At 29.1% G+C, this 25,403-nt stretch overlaps 1 protein-coding gene across 1 annotated transcript in view; it reads right to left on the bottom strand.

Annotated features, from left to right (window-relative positions):
* The window catches only part of LOC129963989 (cytosolic carboxypeptidase-like protein 5), a 40,717-nt gene extending 16,138 nt beyond the window's left edge, over positions 1–24,579 (bottom strand). The window contains exons 1-6 of the mRNA XM_056078633.1: positions 23,641–24,579; positions 14,883–15,054; positions 14,059–14,228; positions 12,281–12,464; positions 9,009–9,725; positions 7,883–8,119 (exon numbers count right to left, since the gene is read on the bottom strand). Of these exons, the coding sequence (XP_055934608.1) occupies positions 7,883–8,119; positions 9,009–9,725; positions 12,281–12,464; positions 14,059–14,228; positions 14,883–15,054; positions 23,641–24,005 (1,845 nt within the window). The 5' untranslated portion in view covers positions 24,006–24,579. The remainder of the gene's footprint in view (positions 1–7,882; positions 8,120–9,008; positions 9,726–12,280; positions 12,465–14,058; positions 14,229–14,882; positions 15,055–23,640) is intronic.
* Between the last annotated feature and the right edge of the window lie 824 nt (positions 24,580–25,403).

Here is a 25,403-nt window from a genome sequence, read left to right as displayed (position 1 = left end):
TTGGTTCAACAATTGCGGAAATAGGTCTACCAACTAAAAAATGTGCGGGGGTTAAAGCTTGCAAGTCATTTGGATCTGAGGAAAGCGGTGTTAAAGGTCGAGAATTTAAAATTCCTTCTATTTGATTTGCTACCGTTAGGAATTCTTCATAAGTCAATTTTAGGTTGCCTACTGCTCTTAAGAAATGAAATTTAAAGGACTTAACTCCTCCCTCCCAAATTCCACCGAAGTGAGCCGATAAGGGGGGAATGAAATTCCAATTAATTTTTTCTGAGCTTAAATAATCTGCCAACACATTATCTGGATTACTAACTATCTTGTATAGTCTTTTCAACTCATTATGGGCACCTACAAAATTACGACCATTGTCTGTAAAAATAGTAGAAATTCTGCCTCTTCGTGACATAAATCTTTTTAGGCCAGCTATGAAAGAATCTGATGTTAAGTCTGAAACAATTTCAAAATGTACTGCTCTCGTTACAAAACATACAAAAATTGAGACATAAATTTTTTGAAGAGGTCCTTTTCTTTGAAACTTATTTTTAATAAAAAACGGACCACAGAAATCTACTCCAGTAATATTGAATGGTAACGAAGGATTACAACGTTCTGCGGGTAAATCACCCATTTTTTGAATAGACAGGTGAGGATTATATCGGGAACAAGTAATACAGTTATGAACAATACTGCGAGCTATATCTCTGCCCCCAATGGGCCAATACATCTGTCTAGTTAAATGAAGTAAAGTTTGGGCTCCAATATGACAATTTTTAAGATGAATACTTTGCCTAATTAATTTAGTAAGGATATGAGTTTTAGGTAAGATAATAGGAAATTTTACCTGAAATGGCATGTCGGCATTTCTAAGTCTGCCTCCTACTCTAATTACATTAGAACCTTCATCTAAAAAAGGTGATAAACCTTTTAATTTGCTAGAAGGGTTTACCTGTTTACCACTTGCTAAGTTTTTGAAGTCATCAGCAAGAACATTTTGTTGTACAAGGGAAATTAATTTAAATTCTGCTTCCTCGATTTCCTTTGAGGAGAGTGAACCCTTCATCTTCTTGTTTCTGCAGTTTCCTAGAAATCTGAGGAGAAAACTGAAAACACGTATTAATTTGTTATACTTATTACTAATTTTGAAAAAGTTAGTGGTATTGTGAGTGGTATTGTCCTTGAGTTCCAATAAAAATTGAGAATCCTGAGATGCATCAATCATTTGTTGGTCAGCACAGTTCACAGAAACAGGTAGTTCTTGAAGGAAAGTTGGTCCATTCCACCATAAATAGTTGTCAATCAGTTGTTCTGGAACTAGTCCTCTTGATATCACATCTGCGGGGTTTAAAGTGGAGGAAACATGCTGTCATTTGTTGTTCTGCGTCAGTCGTTGTATTTTTCCCACTCTATTTGCAACAAATGTCTTGAGACGATGTGGTGGTGTTTGAATCCAGGCTAGGGAAATAGTAGAATCTGTGTACATCACTGCGCTATCAATTTGTAGATGTAAAGCTTTTTCAACCTTGGCCTGTAGTTGAGCGGCGAGAAGACATCCACAAAGTTCCAATCTGGGAATGGAGACAGTCTTTAATGGGGAGACTCGAGATTTGCTGCATACAAGTCTAGATGTGACTATATCATTGGCACTGATGCACTGTAGATAAATAACTGCTCCATATGCGGTTTCACTGGCGTCTGAGAAACAATGAAGAATTAATTTTACAGGATTTTCATTTAAAATCCATCTCGGAATTTTTACTAGCTCAAGAGCCCTAAGGGATTGAACTACATGACTCCACTCTTTACCAATGGCTGGAGGAAGGGGGTCGTCAAATGTAAGTTTTTGCAACCACAATTTTTGGAGAAAAATCTTCATTTTAGAGATAACTGGTCCCAGCAGACCCAAGGGGTCGTAGAGTCTGGCAACGACTGAGAGAACTGTTCGTTTCGTGAGCATAGATTTATTTTCATACTTGACTGTGAATATGAATAAATCCTCGAAAGGCTTCCAATGCATGCCAAGAGCCTTTAAGACCTGCTCATCTATGGGAAAATTGTTTTCATGATTAGAAGTTGGAAAACTATTTAAAAGTTCTTGTGAGGTTGAAGTCCACTTATGTAAGGACATTCCTGCTCTTGCGAACATTTTTATCAGCTGTTGTTGTAGAATTTGAGCAGTTTGGATATCCGGGGCGCCTGTAATCCCATCATCCATGTAAAGGTCGCGTAAAACCATTTCCGATGCTAACGGAAAGTCCGACGCTTCATCTAAAGCTAATTATTTAATGGTGCGTATGGCAAGATGAGGTGCACATGAAGTGCCATATGTCACAGTTTTTAATCTAAATGTTACTTCTTGATGAGAGTTTTCATCAAACCATAAAATTCGTAAATAGTCTCTTTGATGTGGCACAACTAAAATCTGACGAAACATCTTTTGAATGTCAAATGTAAAGGCAAACTTGTGTGTCCTGAACCTTAATATTAATTCAAAAATGTCCTCAACAACATCACCTTTACACAATAAATCATTTAATGAAATTCCATTAGAGCTAGGGGAGCTAGCATTGAAGACTACTCTTAGAGGGGTGCTTGTAGATCCTTCCCGGTAGACTCCATGATGAGGTAAAAAATAATTAGTTTCTGGTAATTCATCTTCCATTACTCTTTCCATGTGACCAAGAGCTGCATATTCCTCAATGAATTCAGAATAGAGCTTTTTCATTTGCGGGTTTTTGTTTAGCCTTTTAATTAAACTGTCTAGACGATTTCGCGCTATTTGTTTTGATTCACCTAACACAGGGGGATTCTCCTTTATTGGCATTTCCACAATATATCTACCTTCCTCATTGCGTTTGTATGTTTGCTTGAAATGTTTCTCACAATAAATTGATTCTTCACTTAAAGAAAATTGATTTTCATGTAATGTTTCGACTTGCCAAAATCGTTCCATTATTTTTTCTAAGTTATCATTCTCCGTAACAAGACCACAGAAATTATGATTAAATTCTGACTCTCCTTCCTTTGCAGAGCTAGCAATAAATCCGAAACGCGAATTCAACAAAATCAGATTATCTGAAATATATTTCCCTGGCATTAATATATCAAAAAAGAAAGAAGCTGAAAGTAATATATCAATTGCCCTTTGACCTTGCATAGGATCGGCCAAATTGAATCCATCCGGTAAACTTTGGTTTTCTAAGTTTTTATTTATTGAAGGAATGCATTCAGTAATTTTTGGAATGACGAGCAACTGAGCTATTGTGATGTATGATTCATCGCTATTTGAAATCTCTGCAAACACTTTTGAATGTAACTGACTTGTTTTTCCATTGATACCGGAAATCGTTATATTATTTTTATATTTTTTAAGTGCTAATTTATTTGCGACTTCTGTAGTGATAAATGAATTCTGAGACCCAGTGTCACAGATGCCTCGTAAAGGTATTTTCTGACCAGCAGCGTTTTTAATATAAACAATAATAGTAGGCAAAATAGATGCATTTGCATTTTTTGTTTTTCGTTGATCTTGCGAACAGAGAGAAGGAGATATTTCTGTTTTAACTAAAGCTTTTGAGTTAGAGTCTGAAGTATTTTGATGATCACTAGATTTATTGGTTGAGGTTTGTTGCTGTTGTTTTTTATTTCTTATAGAAGAAGCAACGTGAAGAAGGCTATTATGGAAGCCAGAACAGATCTTACAACGGTTATTGTTGCGGCAATGATTCGTTTTATGAGAATCCGATAAACAATTAGTACAATGCGTATTTTTGATCATATTCAATCTAGACACAGGATTTAATTTTAAAAATGCTTCACATTTAAATAAAGGGTGTAAAGGCTTATTACATGCGACACACACTTTCTTTGAATCATTTCCTACAAAAAATGAATGAGATTTTTTGTATGATTCTTGTTGCGGTTTTGATTTTGCGGTAATACTTGTTTGAATGTTTTCAAGGACAAGACACCTTTTCTCTAAAAATTCAATGAATTCGCACCATGTAGGTAATTTAGATGATACCAAAGAAAGTTCAAATTGTCTTCTTGATTCTCTATCTAGTTTTTTCATCAAAATATTAATCAATAATGCTTCAGAAAAAGAGTTTAGTTCTAAACCCATAATTTTAAGAGCTCGAACATGTTTAATACAATTGTCCAAAAAAGCTCGTAAACCTTTTGCCGAATCGGATGCATGGATTTCTAAAGCTAAAATGTCATTAAAATGACTTTGAACGCATAAGCGTTTATTATCAAAACGTTCTTTCAGAGCATTTTTCAAACTGGCATAGGTCTCTTCTATTGTCACTATTTCTGCGGCTGCACCACTAAGAGTTGATTTTAAATAATATAATTTTTGATTTTCAGTTAATTTATCATTATTGTCAATGATATTTTCAAATTGAATTTTAAAATTCTGCCAGTCTTGGTAATGACCAGAAAACTTAGGCAGCGGAATTTCAGGCAGTCTGAAACTAATGTTTTCTGTTTTGCTTGATGCTTCATTAGAATGAGAATTACAGTTCGAAGCAGATAAAAGTTCCTTATTAGAGGCTAATATTTTCTTAAGGCTTACCTCTAGTCTTTCGCACTCTTCTTCTAATTCTTCTACCGAATCTTCCAATTCTTGTAATTCGGAATCCTCGGCTGTGACGAAGTACTCTTCTTTAATCTGTTCTAGGTTTTGTTTAATCCTGAGAAGATTATCCAGTTTAGTTTGATACACTATTGAGTCCTTTGAATCATTCGTTTCGATAAAAGAGTTCAGCTTTGTTAAAGAGGATTTTATACTACCTCTTTTTCTGTTAAGAGATATGATTTTTGCTCGTTGATCATCAGCCATGATTACTTTTACTAGTAATTCCTCCGGCTCGACGGACCATAAATATGGTGATTCGAAATGAGCAGTGGACTGTACTTTTGCTTGAACTTCTTTATTTTCACTATATATACTCCTTTAGCGGTGAGTAGATCATATCATACATGGCTGATTGCGGTATTGCATTGCGGTTGGCTTTGTTAAGCCTTACAAACTGAAGTTGTACACAGCTTCTGCGGGAGCCGATGCGGGTCAACGTTCTAATGAACTCCTGAAAGACTCGACCGGAAGGGCGGGTAAAGGGGTTGCCGTAATTTTAACATTGCCAAGTTTGGCGTTAAGCGACATTCGCGTGAACATTATATAAATTAAGAATGACATTCTTTAGTGCCCATAAGGTTTAAATACTCAGCGACTGTTTTCGGTACTCATGTTTAAAAAAAATACTTCGCTTCAGCAAAAAAAATGTTCTTATAACAATTGAACTCTAATCATTTCCCCTTTAACTTAAAGCATAAATTCTACGGGAACTAAAAGAAAATCAGAGAGATGCATATTATATTACGGCTGAAGACCTTAATAATATTATGAGCAAGTTATATGACTACCGAAATTTGAAGCTTTAATATATTTTGATGAAGAAGCTATTAAAATAGGAGTTACATAAAATATTTAATCATTAAAACTTTAATGAGCATTAAGATTGGCGAACCGGCTGGTCGCCAAAGACGGCTAGTTAATAATATGAAGAAGATAAATATCAAAATAGTTAGTTAATACATTTGAAACTAACTATTGAGCTAGTGAGGAGCACAAAGTGCTTCTGTACAATTATTTCTAGAATTTAAATTGAAATCTATTTAATCCAAATTATATCTAAAGGGTAGCCTGTGGCCTTTATTATTCCCATCAACCCTGGTAGTATAAAACATATGAGGTTACTGCAATTGTTGTTTCAGACAGAGTTGTTCCAAATATCCTGAATGGTACATTTTACATTTTAGTTCACCCAATGTTCTTAATGTCTTTTTTTTTTTTTTTGCATTAATGACTAATTTTTTCTTGATGTTCAATAAGGTTTAAAACGGGACACAACTTAGTTGCTATGAAGTTCTACTTAACATGACAAACATAATTCTTGACAAAACATGGAGGTAAGTTCAGGATTTTGTCCAGCTGTAAAACAAATGTGGTTTCAAGGGTTTAATGTGGTTGATGTTTTGTCCTAAGTATAATGTTTTGTTTTAAAATGTTCACATATATGTAACTATCCATATTTCCTTTTATAAAAAATAAATTGTTGAGACCAGTAATACACTTATACCCCCTATACATAAATGCCTCCATCTCCCTTTTGAAAACATCACATAAATTTTTAGTTTAAATATGTTTATTTATTTATTTTTTTCATACCGTAACACTCAAGATCATGAATATTAAATAGTGACTCATTTCTAAAAAGGATAGTTTCCCAAAAAGATAAAGGTTTACTTTAATATTTTTTTTTTTTTTTTTGGAGCAGGTGAGACATTTTTTTTTAATAGCAAAAGGCTTCTTGTGGATCAACATCCATTTTAACTAGTTTTTTAATAACATCTTCTACCACGCCAACGAAGTGTCAAGCCAATGCTGTAATCAATCTACATCAGTTCTTTGACATGAAGTGCATTTATTCATGAACTATTTTAAATCTTGTGTATGATATTCTTCTAGATCAAAAGTTTGAAACTCATAGTATTTTTTAATAAAAACTCCATTATGGATTTCAATTTATTAATGACTTAAACATTTTTTTTTTTTTTTTCATAAATAAGCTATTGTTGAATCATCAACTCGCAAGCAGCTTCGGAATTAAACAACTGCTGATATCATACGTTCATGATGGTTACATATATTCGTGTTTTAAATATTTGTTACAAGACAATTGTAAAGATTTCAGGATAAATTTTCATATTGCATATATATATAAAACCTTAGTGCAAGAAATTGTTTTTTATTACAAACACTGAAACATTGTTTGCATGTTTTGTGTTTTTAAATATGGCATTAAAAAATAAATCTTTGCTAGTGAGTATGTTTGTGTATGCATACATGTAAAAAATAAATCTTTTAACAAAACCTTATTATTTCTAGCCAATTATTCATCTTTTATTTGTTTCCCCTCTTCCCCAAAGTTTTATTTTAGGTATAGTGTAGATTGATGGTTGAAGAAGTTCATGCAAATATAAAGATTTCACCGATTCACAATTTCAGATAACTTTACTTATACTGTTGACAATAATAGCATTTAATTACATTTTTCTTAAATTCTACAAATATTAAGTCCTTTAAAATCTAACCTTTGTAGCTCAAGATGCAAATTCTTCAGGTTCATATCAATTCCTGATGTAGAGCAATCATACAAGTAAGCAAGCACAATAATGCAGGAGTAAGGAAATCGATAGATCGTAAATGATGTGAGGAATTAATTGAACACTGTGATAATAAATATATATGATCATTGTTTCTCCAAAACACGTACATATCATACATGTATATATAATGGGTAATGCATGGGGAAAATCGAAATTTTAATCGGATTCTTCACAGCATCTTTTTTTTATAATGTTTCATCTTTACTTTCATATTTTTTCTGCATTTAGTCTGCATATTCTTCGTCTGAGCCAAGTATTATCATTATAAAAGAACTAAATTAGAAATTTGTATCTTGGGGGTTTAAAAATGAAATATTTTAATAGAATTAACATTATATTCTCAAGAAAATTATGTTATTAGAGTTTTGAATTATAGACACCATAAAGAGCTATTTTCATTTCTTCCTAATTATATGTTTAAACAAATACATTGGAAGTAATGGAAATAAAACAAAAAAGGCATTAAGCATATTTATGCTCAAGAAAAGACGTTATCATATACAAATACATATAAATATCTAAATAAGATAATAAAATTTCATATTCCAAGAGTAGAAAAAAATTGTAAAAAATAATAATTGAAGAAATAATATACCTAGAATATAAAAATTAAAGAAGAAGTTCTGTAAAATTATAGAATTAAAAACTTTACCATTTTGTCAATATCAGGAAAATAGTTCCCATAAATAAAACAACCTCTCTTGGATGCATGGCCATGAAGATCAAAGTAGTAGGCAATTCCACTCTCTTCAGGTTTCAAGCAAGGAACGTCTTTCAAGAGTTTGGAAGCATCACCCTCTCCAAGTCGTGCCTCACAATCAAATGAAGAAGAATCATCTGCATCACTGGGTTCAATGCAGTTGCATGAAAGGTCACTTTCCAAGGTGATCTAGGGTGGATACACTTGCTATTTCAAGTAAATATCCATACAAGAAAGAATTGCAGGCTAAAATAACAGGTATGTATTCAGTAATTATAGCTAACAAAAGTTAATTACTTTTAAATGAATTTAAAATGATTTGAATGTTAAGAGATAACTCAATAAATATATTGAATACATAAAAAAAATAACATAAAGCTATTATATAAGATTAATAAAACTCAAATTTAGATATTAACTTCTTACTCCAAAAGGCTATAATCATTTTTAGCATAAAAGTTTCTAATTCATCAAATTAAAAATTCTATTAAATAACAAAATCCTATGTTTATTCTCTCTCTCTCTCTCTCTTTTTTTTTTTTTTTTTTTTGCCAAAATTTTATACTTTTTAATACAAAAAAAATGTAAAGTTGCACTTAATTATTGTTCAAAATTGCTTCAGAATAAAATTATAAAAAATACATATTATGACATAACCAAATGGGAAAGAAATAAATTTGTAAAACAGAATCAACATTTTCCCTTACAAGCAGGCAAAATTTATATCTCAACAGTAACCTAACCAAAAGTCTTAAGATCATGAAAAATAAGTGAAATTCTATTTTCATTTTATTCTCTTGTAAAGAAAAACTTATAAATTCACAATTTAATGCAAAGCAACTATCTCCCTACATTTATTTTTGCAAGCATAATAATAAATTATTAATAAACAGAAATAAAGTTTTAATAATTAAAAGGGAATATTCATCCTCGATCAATTTCATAATAAATAATAATATTTATGAATACAACACTTTTCAGTTAAACTCAAGCTTTCAACGATATATTTCTTTGCATGAAAATCATTTTATTTCTATTGTCATGTGGAATTAAAAAAGAAACACAGACATAAATAAACCTTTTTGGATGGAAAATCAGATAACTTGCACTCATGACACAAATTAGGGGAGCTCTTTGTATCCTTCACACCTTCCATGGGTAGGTTTTGAACTGTTTCTGAAGGAAACTGAAATGGTCTAGGAAGACCATCTTGGCTTTGAATGCTATTAGATTCAGATGTAGGATTTGTATTTTTCATCAGAGGCAAAACCACAGGAACTGATGACAAAAAATTGAGATTTCTAGTAATGGTTTCACATGTATGTAATGAATGTTTTCTCAAATATGTTTTCTTTTGTATTTGATTTGCCATATCTTTTGATAATTTCTTTGAGTTCAAGCTCTTCCCAATCTGATTTTGAGATAGATTGCCTTTCATTTGACTATTGTGTTTTGACTTTTTCAGATTATTTTTATTTGCAAGAGACATGTCAATTGTGCCAGAATAGAATGTGTGGTAATGAAGAAGTAATGTACGTGCAGCATATATGGAAGGATGATGCTTGAAATCAGCAACCATATAGATGCGATTCAGATTCAAGCCCTGGATGTCAGCTCGATAATGACCATTCAATACACCATCTGGATTTAACATGGGTATGAGCTTGAAGACAAAAAGATTCCTCAAGCGATTAGCAGTGCTATCTTTTGACCCCAATAGATAGTGCAGCATTCCATTGAATACAAAACTTGATGGAGTCTCACCAGGATGAACACGACTGCTAATGAACACAATCTGTAAGTAAAGCAAAATTTAGTTAAGACATTAATAAAAACATTACATTAATTGTTTTACATACATAGTTTTTGTACATTAATAAATACTTTTATATTTGCATATGCTAGGTTTTGTGATGCAAATGTCAAATTTGTACATATTGCAGGTTTCATACAACAGCTGGCAGATAACAAAAAAAAATTCTAATTTCAACCAGTTAAAAACTGATACAAACAACTATGGATTAAGTTTAGATGTTATAATAAAATATACATTAGCTGAAGATTTAAAGATATAATTAAATATTGTCTTTATACTGATTGTGTGCATGAAAAAATATGAATATATCTTTAAAAGTGAAAAAATCTTGATTAAACTATTATGGCTTTTTTTTAAATGCAAAAATAATTGAATGGGACATTTCTTTCACCAAGTCTAATGTAATTCAAAAATAGCAATAATGAGCTGAGAACTACATATGTTAATACTCAACTAGTTACCTCTAAAAATCAGTTTGTTCATCAGAATATCAGTTTGCAGTCTGTTAAACAATTAATATGGAATGTACGACTATTTAAAATTTCACATTTGTTGTTTGATATTATTAAAAAAAACATAAAGTTAATGCAAATTGAAATTTATGCATGAATACTTTAATCTTTTCAAGAATTGTCTTTTCCAAGACTTACATTCAAAATAAAGTAATTTAATATTATGTGCTTTAAGTTAAATATCCACCCATGGCCAAATTTAACAATAAAAATTTACAGGGGAGAAAAGTTATAAAAAAAACTAAGTTATTATACATATTATATGAAAGAATAACATGATACTTTGAAAAATTAAATTAAATAATTTGAAAAAGAAACCAGATTTCTCGCAATGTCAAGAAAATATTAAAAAATCATTTAAAATAGCTGAATATTTCATTTTTCCCATAATAAATTTTATTAAAAGTTTGTTTTTATTTCTTCTTAATCAAAATGCTTAAACAAAAAGAAATCTGAATTACAATAATTGTAAAATAAAAATAAAGATCCGTAATTATAAAACAAAGCTAATGTTTGCTATTATTTTGTAAAATGTATTTATTTGAAGCTGAAACACACACACAAAAAAAACATGACATTAAACACAACTTATCAAGTTAAACAGTAATCACTTCATTAGATGACTAAAGTTTAAAAAACATATTTTTAAAAGTATATACATTAAACTATAGAGAACTGAAAATTTTCTTTGATGATAATGTATTTAATGCATAAAAGGAAGCAAACTTTAACCATAATTTTAATGACAGAAAAAGAAAATATGATAAAAAATTCGATGCAGATTTTGGAATCTTTTTTTCCAATCAATTAAAACTAAAATTTGACAAAGAATTATAATTATAATCACAAAAACATATACCAATTTTCATATTCTTAAGCCATGCATTTTTTTTTTTTTTTGAGTTATTACATTTATATACTTGTGAAAATACAGACTGACATATAGTAAATTTATTGATGGATTTGTTTCCATATGTATGTGGATATACATTTTATACTTTATATTACATACTTTATGCAGATATACATTTTAGAAGTTAAATCTAAAATATATCAAATTTTATCACTTTCACAATCACATTAACTTTCATTCAGAACTATCAAGCATATTGATATCTTCAAAGAATTTCTGAATTATCATGTTTACAGACAGACAGACATAATTCCAAAAGAGTGTTTATCAAACTCAGGAAGATCAGAAATGTGAAGATTCGTAATAACCTTGAGTAATGAATTTTTTTGAATTACAATACTCTCTTTGTATGCTTCATATGTAAAAATGTAAAAATTGTAGAAATCTTTAATAAAGAATTTATAAGAAAAATATTGCATCAAAAGGCATATGGAAGTAATGCTAAATGAAATAATGTCATAAATTCATAATGCTAAATGAAATAATATCATAAATTTATAATGCTAAATGAAATAATGTAATAATCTGTTCATTACTTAATTCATCCATATAACTGTTAAATGGTATCAATTTTTAAAAAAATGTTTTTTATTTGCATGTTTAAATGCTATCCATTTTATATGTTTAAATGCTATCAGTTAAATTTTCAAAAATGAAATAAACAGAAATACTACTAAATTTGATAAGCAATTAGGCAACAGATTAAGATTATTTTAACTGTCATTTTTATGAACTCATCAAAAACTTTATTAAAATGTAACTTCAAGCAACCATCTGTAGAATTGTACTAAAAATTTTTAAAAAAATGCAGCAAAGCTTGAAATTAAAATATTATTTTTAATCATTTTATAAAGATGAACTGGACACTTATTGTCATGTATGTGTATATCACATTTTACTGTGAAAATACAATGATTTTAAATAAATCATAGTACAAGAATATTATTTCAATACTTATAATAAGAAAATAGAAAAGTTTTACAAAAGTAACAGCCAATATATAGAAAAAAAAATCATTTAAATTAGAAACAATTTCATCTTACTTTTCAAATTATATTCAATTCTTAAAAATTCTATCACCAAAAGAAACTAGTGCATTCAAATTTTACCTTCTTATTTTTAAAAGTATGGCATCTAGGTTTTGAAACTTCTGGAAATAAATCTGGCAATTTGTTTTCTCTTTCCATTGTGAGGCCTTTGCAAGAAGTTACAGTTAACAATTCAATTTTATTTCCTCCCAAAGAATAACACACAAGTTCTCGGCAGTAATATACAGCATTATCAGGAGGCTTACTGAAATAAAAAGAATCATACAGGTATGTTAAAAGCATAATTACAATGAATAGAAAATAGTAAATTCTTTAAAATAATCTTTTTGAATTACAATTATCTAAATTGAAATAAACTAGAACAAGAAATAGAAAAAAATAATTTTTCAATTCAATTTATTAATTAAAAACTAATTAATTACATAAAAGTTCTTATGTGAAAACTTACTTACTTCAAATGAAATAAATATATAAATTTAACAATAGGTAAACAAATTTGTATACTAATTACTAAATTACGTAAATACAAATTTTAAAAAGGTAAAAACGTAAGCAATGGAAATATGCATATCAAAACCTATGTAGTTAAAGACATAATTAATTAACAAAATGGTTCGGAAAACCAACATCAAAGCATATTTTAAAACAAATTATGTAGATGTCATTCAATCAGTAAAAAAAAATTTACTAAAAAATAAAAGTCTTCCAAATTAAAACAAGAAAATAAATAAAAATACTTTTATTATTAAAATTTTAAAAGAATGAAAATATTTATCTTTCAGCTACAGAAAGTAATACTTGTAAAATGAAAATCAGGTAAATCTTGGCATTTTCTTTAAATAAACAGATATTAAGATCATTGAAAAAAAATTTGGAAGTTCAAAATTAAATTCTTTTTCAGTTTTTGGAAATAAAAAAAAGAAGAAGATATGGTTGCAATATAATAATATAAAATTTTCTCATATAAAAATTAAGGCATTTTATTCTCTATTACATAATATCTCTTATCCTATCAAATATTACTTTTCATCCAACTTCTAAATAATGTGTTGTGTGTTGTTGTGACTTATGGCACTTTACAAGCCGATTAGCAGTGATTTAAGCCGAGTGAGCGTCTCTTGTTTTTTCAGTAGCACCAACTAAAGCCAAGAGTACGACTTAGCTACTTCATGTGTCACATTCGCTTGCACAACCCTTTTTTACAGGGAGGAATATTCTCACACCTCACAGAGAGAACACAGAAGAAGAATAACCACGCCCGAACCGGGACGCCCAGATCACGGGGAAGACGCACTGATCCCTATGCCAAGACGCCGGCACTTCTAAATAATAAGTGTTCTTTCAAAAAAGTTCATTGACATTTAAAAATTCGAAAAAATTTATTGTCACTATTTCATATCAGACAAAAAAAAATCAATATGTAAACTACAATGAAGAAGCAAGAGAATTAATTATTAGTATAAAGAAAAAATTAATTTTGGGCAATTCATAAGATAACTTAAAAGATTTTTCTGAAACTTCTCATGCTTATCTGTTTATTTCAAAAAAAAAAAAATTATAAATATCCTGAGCAACATGCAACAGAGAGCAATACACTAAACTGGACAGATTCCAATTCATTGTAGTATATTATAGAAGAGAAGAAGAAAAATTCACATTGCCTCAGTCTAACAAAGCAATATATATATATATATATAGATAGATAGATAATTGATTAAAGTTTAAGATAAGTGATTAAAAAAAGCATTAATAAAAAGTAAAGCAGCATCAGAGGGAGTGGGGTAATACCTACTTTACACAGATCAGATCATTATAAACATTAAAATCTGAATACTTACTTATTTTTTGATATATACAAAGATGATCCCACTTTATTATCAATATCATCAAGCATATTTTGACATTCAGTATATGAAAATGGATATGTAAAAGCAAAATAAGTCATAGAATCTTGTTCCAAAGGCAGTGTGTGACAGAAAGTGATAATAAAGTTACCGTCAGTTGCACACTGAAAAAATTAAATCAATAATTCTGTAAATTTGAAATACAACAAATAAAATTTATTAAAAAATTTTCAACAAACTAACATGGTGTTTTCATCTTTAAAATATAATTTCTCAGTAGCCTTCAAGACATTCACATCATATTTTTTTTAAATGCTCATATTTTTTAAATAAGATTTTAAAACATATTATCATTATCTGAACTTATAAAATCTTAAATTCTTGTACATTTCACTGAAAACGTTCCATGATATTAATTAACATCCCAACATCATTGGAGCTATATCTTAAGAATACCTACATCAATTTAAAATAAAAAATTTAAAAAACTAATGCAGATAGCAACCCATTTTTTACTTTTTTTTCCCCTGACTGTTTCAAAAATTTATGAAAGTTTAAAAAAAAAAAAAAAAAAAAAAAAAAAACCTGATTTTGCCCTCCTCCTTATTCTTTTCCTTGTATAAAGAGAATGTTAAAAATAAATAAAATATAAAATTAATTAAACAGGTTTTAGATAAAGATATTGAATTAAAAATGAAAATCACATTTTATTAATAAGTTAAAACTGAAAACTTTTATATGAATCAGTATTTATAATTAATGCTACTCATTCAATTTTGGGAAAAAAAAACTATTTTTAAATTATAATTGTAACTTACCCTAAAATCAACTTTTCCAGGTATTCGTTTCCATCCTTCTTTGGAGGGCACTGTTTTGAAAACTGGTTTCATACCATGAAAATACAATTTTCCTTGCCGATTTAAATTCATCACATTGATTTTAATCACACTACCTGGTGGACCACCACTGATGCCAAAATAAAACCATGTTCTGAAAAATATTTTTATTTTTCAGAACAGAAATAATACATGCAACAGAAATAATAATACAATAACATGAAATAATAGATTTCGAAATATAAGTCCCACTAATAAATATACAAAAAAGACATGATAGTTCAAACTCAATGATAACACATTGCATTTACGTATGTATAATATTGTTACGGATTTCCATCCACCGCCGGGTTTTTTTGATAGTGGGTGTATGGTGTGAGTACACAAGCAGCAGGCCTCAGTAGAAAACAAGACGTTTATTTACACGAAGACACTAATACAAAGACGGCGAGTATACAAACGACAAATGTTTACAGCCGAGGCGAACACAGGACAGCGCACTACAGTATACAGTAGCCCACAAGTAGTAATCGTCCACAGCACACGAAGCGGTTAGACAGAATCCAGCAGGAGAGGGAATCTCACCAATGGCTGAACTTCTCACTGTCTCTTCTCGCTTTACTACTTCTCACAATTGGCTAACACAAAAGGATACAACGCTGCTTCTACAGTAGACAACAAATTCGGCACACAGCAGTTCAGCACTAGCTCCACGCAACGCTGGCACTCCGCTGTTTCTTCGCTATCCTCACGAAGACTCGCTACTTGTCGGCGACTCCGACTACAATTCACGTCGACGATACACCACAACTGAGACTTGTACAGTTCAAGGAGAGCCCGCTTCATCTAGAAGCTATCTCCTGTAGTGGCGTAGATGTTTGGTAATTGGGCCATGGCTTTTGGTGGATGACATGGACTCTTCAATCTTCCTTGAAGTTTGACAGTCCCCTGGTGGAGAGGGTAGAGGTGGGTGGAACGCCGTCCATAATATAAGGGCATTTGAGGCAATGATGCATTTTCAAGTGATTTTTACACTTTAAATTATTTAATACTTTCACTTAATTGCAGATTAAAAATTTAGTAATTTAAAGCGCGATTCAGACTCGTCATTTCATTTGAAGTTAATGTATGCATGCAACTGAGGGGATAAAACGCATTCTCCGGGAAGAATATTAGCTCAAAATAGCTTCAAGAGAAAAAAAAAATATTTAACCACAAAAACACGTGCCTAAAAATGAAGTTAGGAAGGTTCATTTTCAAGATCTAATTGCTTTTTTTAAATCCTAAATATACAATGAAAATAAAAATATGGGAAACTTAATGTTTTAATCCATTTTTCATATCTTACATAAAACAGTAAGTCTTTACATATATTTAGATTTTCTCTTCCTTTCTTAAGTAACAACATCTTTGTATCTTTCCCGCATCCTTTATTGTTTGTGCCCGAACTATAAAAAATTTTTCGTTCTCCAAGCGCGCTTATTCGCTTCAGATTCAAAATACATCCGAATTCCTGCTCGCAATTTCAATTCTTATAAAAATTATAGTAGGTAGGGAACTATGCTAAAAAATCGATTTTTGGTGAAGACATCGAATATTTTTTTTTATTCTGGATTTAATTTCTACATTCATTTAATATATCTCCCATGATAAAAGCATACATTTGTTCATTTAACATGACGTCATTCTGACGCAGTCTGTGTTTCTACCCATGTACTACAATCTAGAATGAAATATACCTACATTTTTTTTAAAAAATTAAATCTCCGAGCAAGTAAATCTGAAGAGTCTCATAAAAAAAATAAACTCATATGTTTACAATCTTTCGATGGTGAGTAAAAGAAACAAGAAACATTTTTTTACAAATATCTTTGTAAATTTTTAACAATGAAAAAAAGTCAGTATCTGTATTAAAAAAAAGTCAAATACTTAATTTCCTTAAATAAAATGTAAAAATTAGTTAATGTGAGTTATTTTGAAGCTTAATTACAGAAACTGTGTTCCCCCCGGGCAGATTTGTCTTGCCCCCTCCGGCGGCAAACCTATGCCGTGCCTCTGAATAACAGATATTTTTTAGCTGTTTCATTTTCACTGAACATGTTTCTGATATATCACTAAAGACGAATGTGACACAACAAATTTTAATGCCCATAAAAAATCAACTGTAAATTATTGTTTCTGAATCAAAAAGTTCGAAATCGGTTTATTTTCAGACATTAAATTTGACGAGTCATGATTTCCTGCATTCCTTTTAGATACCAAGTCCAACATCAATGATAACTCTTTTGAACTGGCAAACACTCTTGTATGTTGCCCTCTTCTGGCGTGACTAGTAAATGACTGTTTTCCCATATTACTTAGCTTATTATCTTCTTAAAAAGAGAGCAGTATGTAACAAATGGATTTTCAGGAACTTCTCGAAACCATTCAGAAAAATCAGGGTTGATTTTTTTTTTTTTTTATCCGTCCGTTCCGTATTAAATAGAGATTTTGAGCAGCTCATTGTTTTTAAAAAATTCTCTAATCTACTTGGAATAAGCTCACAGTTTTTCACATAATGAACAAACCATTCAATGAACTCAAATATGGTCGACTGACTTAACATCACCGTGCTGCTTCCGCAGATAGAATGTTGCTATTCCCGCCAGAGAATTCTTTCTCACAGAGAAGTCACACGCATCCTCATTAGCTGCAATTCGAGAAAATCTAAATTGTCCCGTTGCGAAACCGGAAAAACAGCAACTGTTTCGCAAATCGAAACTGGAATGATCTACACAGAAAAAAAGAGGAGAGAGAGAAAAGGATTGAGTTTCCACATTACACATTCGAGAATGGTATTGTTTCATTTTTAGAAGCTATGACTATGATCGTTTATACTTGTAATCTTTAGCGATCGGCATTTTTTAGATAGAAAAAAAAAAAAAATTCCTTTTTTTATGAAAATTTTAAAATTCTCCTGCATTTTCCCGTTTTCTTTCTTTTTTTCTTTTTTTTTTTTTTTTTTTTTTTGTTAAGACGCTTTTATATTTCCTATGTTTTTTAGGTTTTCTCTGTTCTCTCGTTGGGATGGCAACTCTACATAAGTATTAGAAAATTGAAAATACTCCTTAAATGGCATTTTTTTTCTCCTTTGTCTGATTGAAGGCAAATCTGATAAAGAACTACCACTATAGTCATTAAGGTCACATACTAAATCTCGTTCATTTAAGTCATTGTGTTATTGAGTAAATTGTGTTTACATATATGTAAAAGTACAGCCCACTCAACGAACTTTTGATGAATTTAGTTCAAAATCTCAAAAGAATCTACATTTTAGATGCTAAAACTATGATTCAAACTTCATTTACCTAAATGTTATTTTAGGTTTCAAATCATCACGTTTGTTTACATGCATGCAAAATAAGAACTAATAGACAATCAACCTACAGATGGATTCACATTCCAATTTTGATATGGATCTAAATTTTAATGCTAACTTATGTACCAATTTTTTTCTATGTATCTATAGAAATTTTATCTCTTTATATTTTGTAGTTATCTTGTTCTCTTCACTCGGAATTTAATAGAAGCCTACAAATCTGGTATAAAGTGCACACACCAAATTTCATCCATCTAACTCAAAATCTTTTTGTGTTCACAGACAGGAAGAGATAGCCATAATTCCAAATATAAGCACTTTGACTTAGAAAATTTTGAAACGTACAGATTTATCAAAATGCTCAGATTGAATTATTTTACTATTATGATACTTTTTCTTTATATACCTTGCATAACAGAAAGTAATAAGAAGTAAGTGCATAAGAGAAAAAAATACTGATATCAAATCCCTAATAAAGCCTCACCGAAAGAAAAAAAAAGTTAATTGGATACAATTATCAACTTTATAGATATTAATAATAATTTTAAAAATTTAATAGATTAAAAAATATAACATGCTTATAATACATATACTACAAATGCCATGTTTTATGAATTGTTAAATTTAAAAATAAGGAATTCATAGTTAATCATTTTAAAAATCTATATTAACGGAGATATGTCATAAAAATGAGGGCAATTTTAATAAAATAATTTTTAGTGGTAGTTTATCATCAATTTTGATTATTTTCATAAATATAATTTTTCTTGCCAAGTATCTAAAAGTTATGTCCTTATTTAATTTACATAAAAACATATATCTATATTTTTTAATAATTTTTTTCTTCCCTTTAATGCCTTTCTATTGAGGAAATAAAAGAATCAGAATAATTTATTTTCATTAATTCTATAAATAAAGGAAAATAAAGCATTTAAAAAACTGTTTCAGAACAAAATACTCGATCAATTTAAAGATATCGCACAGGGTGGTAGCTGAAAAAACTATAAAAAAAAATCCTGACTTTTCCCTGACTAAACTTTTCCTTTCATCTCTAAATATTTCCCTGACTTATGGCTATTAATTATATTAGTAACCGGCTTTCTCTCCATTCAGAATCACTGTTTTTGAATGATATACATTATTAAAAACATTTTTATGAGTTATTTAATATGAAAGAATATATATAATTTTATGAAATTTAATTCTTTTAAAAATGGAACCAGTCTCCTAGAAAACTCAATTAAAATAGTTTCTTACATTTCTTATATGAAAAAAATATTGGAAATTTTAACAGATTACTTTGCTTCTGAAACTGCACATGAATTCTAAAAAATTTTTGCTCAAAGCTTTAACTAATTAAGCTCTTTATATAAGTATCAGAATAGCATGTTGTAAGTATAAATATAAGAAAAGTATAATTATACATACCTAATAGAATATATTTTAATAAAGATTTAAACAAGATAAACTGTCAAAATATTACTTCAAATCTTTCTTCTTTAAAAACAATCATAAAAAAAATTAATTATTCTAATAAAAACTTAAGCTTTTACAAATGAATATAAGCTTTTTTTTTTAATATTTCATTTATTACTACAAATAATACTAGACATAAGATACACTAGTTTACAGATAATAACTCTCATAATAAATAATAATTGTTTACTATGATACTTAAAATGCAAATGTAAATAATAATTTCAAAATTAAAACATCAATTATTTCAATACTAACAAAAAAACATTCGGTTTAAAAACAGTCAGTCCTTCTTTAAGGGAATTAAAAAGTTTCAAAAGCTTCTTTTGCAAAATTTCAAGACCTGCAATTTCTTTCAGAACTCCTTAACTCTCTTTTTGAACTGCTTCAAGAATGTTTTTTTTTTTTTTTAATCTCTTTTAATTCCATAAACTGATACTCTGCTACCCTTTTTCTTTTGAAATGTTTTGCTTAGCTGTTTTCCTTCCTTTTCATTTCTTCTCTTTATACTCTTCATATTTGGCTCCTGAATTCCTCACAGTTAAAATCAAACATTTTGATATTTTAAAAATACTCATTCCATCATCTGCTTGAATGCTGTCATAAAAATGTTTTCTTGCAATTAGTGTTTGTTCTTTTGTGTTCTAAAGTAAACAATCTTTAAGGTCGAAAATTCACTCTCAACTTTGTTTTTGCCAAGGTGAAGTATCATTATGATTTTTAACAGTGATACAACATCATTACAAGGTTGCATCAGTTGAACCAGATTTATTAACCTTCTCTGTCCTTTGTAAAGTAAAAACCAATCTAACCAAAAGTTTCATTTAAGACCATTGTAAGCCATATTGAACAGTTCACCACTCTTCTTATAACAAAGAAATTTCAAAAAGTCGTCATACCCTTGAAAGAAAGCTCTCCTGTGCTGCTGTAGTTATGATCATTTTGACAACATTAGACTTCAGATGCAGAGAAATGATTGTGCAAAATCGCCGTCATGCTCATGCTTGGTGCAAAATGCTCTTATTGGCAATTTTCTCTAATTTTTAGAATTTTTTACAAAATTTCCTAATTTTTCCAGACTGATAAAATTTCCTGATTTTCTGTAGACATCCTGTTATATCAGTTTAATAATCAGTACAATCAAAATTTTATCATTGATAAGATTTAAATAATTATTTGTTGTTCAGTAAATAAACAGTTTAAATTATAAAATCTTTTTAATAAGCCAATTTCAAGAGATTTATACTATCACCTGTTTAACATGTATTAATAAAGAATTTTCTAAGTTGAAATATTAAGTTTATATTCTTACAAAGCTCAAAATATATTTATTCTGCTTTATCAATCCTTTCATGCTTCATTTAAGATACAAAACAAGAAATTTAATCCTAGCAAAATGATCACGGATGCGATATATCATAAGAATTTCTAAAAACCAGATACATTGTGTGGAATGTGTGTGGGGTGTAATTTTGGCAGATGCATTGCAGAAAAAATGACCCTTTTGAAATAAACTTCAATTTATTTTTACACAGGAAGAGAAAAATGGGTATGAAAGGTGCATTACAAGAGGAAAGTGCTAGAAATTTTTTCCTCTCAGAGATTTCACTAAATGATTCTGATAGGAATTTCTTTGAAACATATCAATTTATGAAAGGGAATCTCAGACATCTTTGAAAGAATACTGTAGGCACTGGAATTTTTACCCCTTCATTTGGAGTATGGGAAATCAAGAATTAGCAATTTTTTTAAAGCATGTATTAGAAATAATCGAATTTTAAAAAATGGGACTTTTATCCGGAAATAAAAGAAAATTTTAGAGTACAGTAGTATAATTTTAAAATTAAAAAAAAAATAAGAAACTAATTAAGATTTAACTAAATTAAGAAATATCATTACAAGTTATATATCACAAGTTATTTAATGACAGAAAATATAACTAGAAATAATAAAAAGGAATACAATTTTAAAAGAAAAGAATTTTTAACAAAGCTCAGATAGCAGTAAATGAAAAAATATATTAAAGGGGGGAGGAATTCAGCATTTGTACAATGTTTGAATATTTCTTTTATTAATATCTAACAGAAACACTAAGTTAAGATTCAATTACTAATGAATATTAACCTTAAGAATAAAATATTAAATATGAAAATTACATGCTGGTCAAAAAAGGAGAGAAATTGCAAAGTAGTTTCAAATAGATAAAGTGAAGTTGAGTATGTTAGGAAAATAAGATAAATCTGAATAAGGGTGCAAAATCATATTTATCAGATAGACATCAAAGATGCAACTGAAACAAAATTTTGGAATCCTCTGACTGTGTTGCAGGAAGAAAAAAGACATGTTATCACAGAATATAGATGTTATCATATGTTATTATATGACTTGCACTGCCATATAAGTGGTGTGCCAGTGATTTCACATGAATTGATTCTGATAAGATTATTACTTCATCAATAACAAAAAGAAATTTCTTTTTAATCAAAACGTCGTAGCATTAAAACATTTAATGAAAACAATTTTTTAAACTTCCTATAATAAAATTTCTATTAGAATAACACTAACTTATTTGACAAAAAACTTATTTTCTTTGTGACACTGCAGGGATTATTAAAAATATTCTGCAATACATAAGACTTCAATGTTAAATGATTCCACATTCCATACTCATGTTTTTAAAAAACCATGTTTGTTATCAAATAAAGTTTTTGTTTTAATTAAAGTTTAATTTCTTCCATTTCAAATTTTAAAAATTTTAGTTGAAACGACAGGAAATTAAGTGAATACATAACATAATGTACAGAATGGTGGAAAGCTTCTATAATAATATAACTTATATGATTATCAAAATGTGAAATTTAAAAATATTTTACTGATAAAGCCAATAAGACCAAACTACATAAAATATTTTATTGAAAATGTTGAATGAATTGGCTCATCTCAAGGCGGCTGGTATTGTATAAAAAATCATTCTGCAAATTTATAAAAATAAAATCATTTAAGTATTTCCAATAGCAGATTTCGGCATTTTGTGGTCCTAAGCAGTACATATTAGTGTTAATATTAGTCTAGTATTTTATATTTCAAAAGACCAAGAATTCATTTCAAGAATTTTATAAATCATAAGATAAAAATTCATTTGTATTCTTACTAGTTTATTTATTTGCTAATTAGGTTAATATTTTTTTTAATCAATTTACCTGCAGATGCCCAGTTTCTGCTCCCAACCCAGCAGATGCCTGGTCTGCCTAATCAGAATATAACTATCAGTACTTTTAGAGGCATTGAAACCCATTACAAAAATATGGGAAATGCAAATATCCCACCAAATTTATATAATGTAGAATATTAATGTGATAACTATAAATTCATGTGTGATATAATTGCTTTTCCTGTCTTTATTAGAAAATAAAGATGTGAAATAAAACAAAAGTGGATTTTGTATAGCTACATAAAAACTTTTATCTTTATGTTTTCTCAAGATATTTTTAAAAAATAATAGTCATTCAGTTCATTTTTCATTTTCTTAGAGAAAAACTTTGGGAAACTCTAAAATTATATTTTGCTGCACTCAATTACCCTTTAGACATCACATTAAAACCTAAAGTACCTTATATATAAATAAGTAAGTATATAAACAGGTATTGGCATTGAAAAAGTGAACAGTTAATAAAATAATTTTGCAATAAGCTTTTTGCAAGAAATTTATAATCTTAAAACTTTAAATGCATATAATATTTGAATAACATTTTTCTGAAATAAAATTTACAAAATGTAATGAGTCTACATTTAAAAAAATACAGAAAATCAAGATTTGAGAATTTAAAAATTTGAAATCTCAAATATGTCTATATCTTTATGACTTCGGTTCTAAGCATTAAAATTAAAATATACTTCAGAACTCACCTAAATGTGGTTTCATGTGGGGTTCCAGAGCAGTCAGGTTTTGTCCATATTCTAAATTCTCGAACTGGTTGATTGAGTCCACCACATACTGATTCTGCAGAGATAGTACTCTTAAGTTTTGAATAAAGAGTTCTTCTTTTCAACTGATATTTTTTATTGTGAACTGGAGATGTAACAGGAGAATCAGGATGGCTTTTCTGGCGTCGAATGTTTCGAAAATTTGATATGGGAGGTAAGGTTGTATCACTAGTAGATCCGTAATTTTTTTGTTTATTCGATTCAGGAGGCTCGACATATTCCACTTTATCTAAATTCCCCGAATCAAAATCTGAAGTAAATAGAAATCCGCCACATTCAACTTTCATTCTATAGCAGAAATAACACTATAAATGTTACTTGAGTTCTAATATACGACTAGACATAGCGAATCGCATTTTTTCCCTAATACTTTAGATGAATGGTTACCGAATTTAAACGGAAAACTATGTTTTTTAACGTCTTTTAAAACAATTCATTTTTTATAAACTAATTCTGGAATGCAGTATTGAAATTCCTTTCATAGTTCGAATGATAAATTTGATCTCATTTTAAATATTCAACAATTACTTGAAAACAACTAAGAAGAAATTGGACAAGGTAACCATATTGTTTACAAACATTCTTTTCTTTCTTTAAATTCGAGTTGAGTAACATATGGTTTAAATCGATATCCTTTGATTAATTCGATATTTCCTTTTTTCTTTATTTTTTTTAATTTAACAAGATAAAATTTATTAGCGCATTCTAGACAAAATAAAATGAAATACAATATCAAATGCATTATTTGGTTCATTTATGGATAAGGAATTTTAAATATTTTTAGAAATTTATCTGTAATGCTAGACTTATTTCTACTCAGATTGGATGTAAAAAATCATCAAGGTCAAGAACATTTTGTACCAGTCCAGTACCAATGACAAAGCTGTGAAAAGTCAAAGAGTTTTGTAGATAGTTACGATGGCGGTTTAAGGGATGCAGGTAAAGTGACGCAGAAGTACAAAGAAAGTTTTTAAAGTAATTAAAGCGGAAGGCTTGTTTGCTCCATTTAATAGTAGTGTATGGATATGAATTAAGATGGTTTAGTTTCCGGAGTTATGGGTAAATTAGATTTGATCTTTAATGGTAAGATTTTTACTGTTGCTTAGTTGACTAAAAAATTTCCTGGAAGACTTTTTTTAATATGATCTTCGAATTTTGCTAATTTTAAATCCATAGTAAACTTCGTTGCGTATAAGCCAAGGTGCATTGTGATGATTATAAATAATTTGTTTTGCATAATTTGAACTTTTTCAAGATTTAGCAGTGAGACTTCATATTGAAGAAGCGTAGGTGAGAATGTGACAAAGGATTTATTTGAAAAGAAGAACATTGTTACTTAATGAAACTTATGAAATCCGTCTTATTAATGGAATTATTGAAGCAAATTTCCCGCAATATATTGGTAGACTTATAAGATGGTTAATCAAAAGTGAAGTTAATATTTAACACCATTTCCATATGATTAATTATACTATCAGTGAGGATTTTGATAAAATATTTGACAAATCCAAAACATTCTGATGAAACTAAAAAAAATATTTTAAAAAATGAAGGATATGGACGAAACAATTTTTTTTTTTAACGAAACTATTCAAAAACATATGAGTTTGCTTAATTATATTCAAAAGATGAAACGAAATTATTGTTTACATTAACAATTATATTTCCAAATGCATATCAGAAAA

Source organism: Argiope bruennichi, chromosome 3 (assembly GCF_947563725.1).
Source record: "Argiope bruennichi chromosome 3, qqArgBrue1.1, whole genome shotgun sequence".
Lineage (NCBI taxonomy): Eukaryota > Metazoa > Arthropoda > Arachnida > Araneae > Araneidae > Argiope > Argiope bruennichi.
This window is presented reverse-complemented; position numbering and strand designations above follow the sequence as displayed.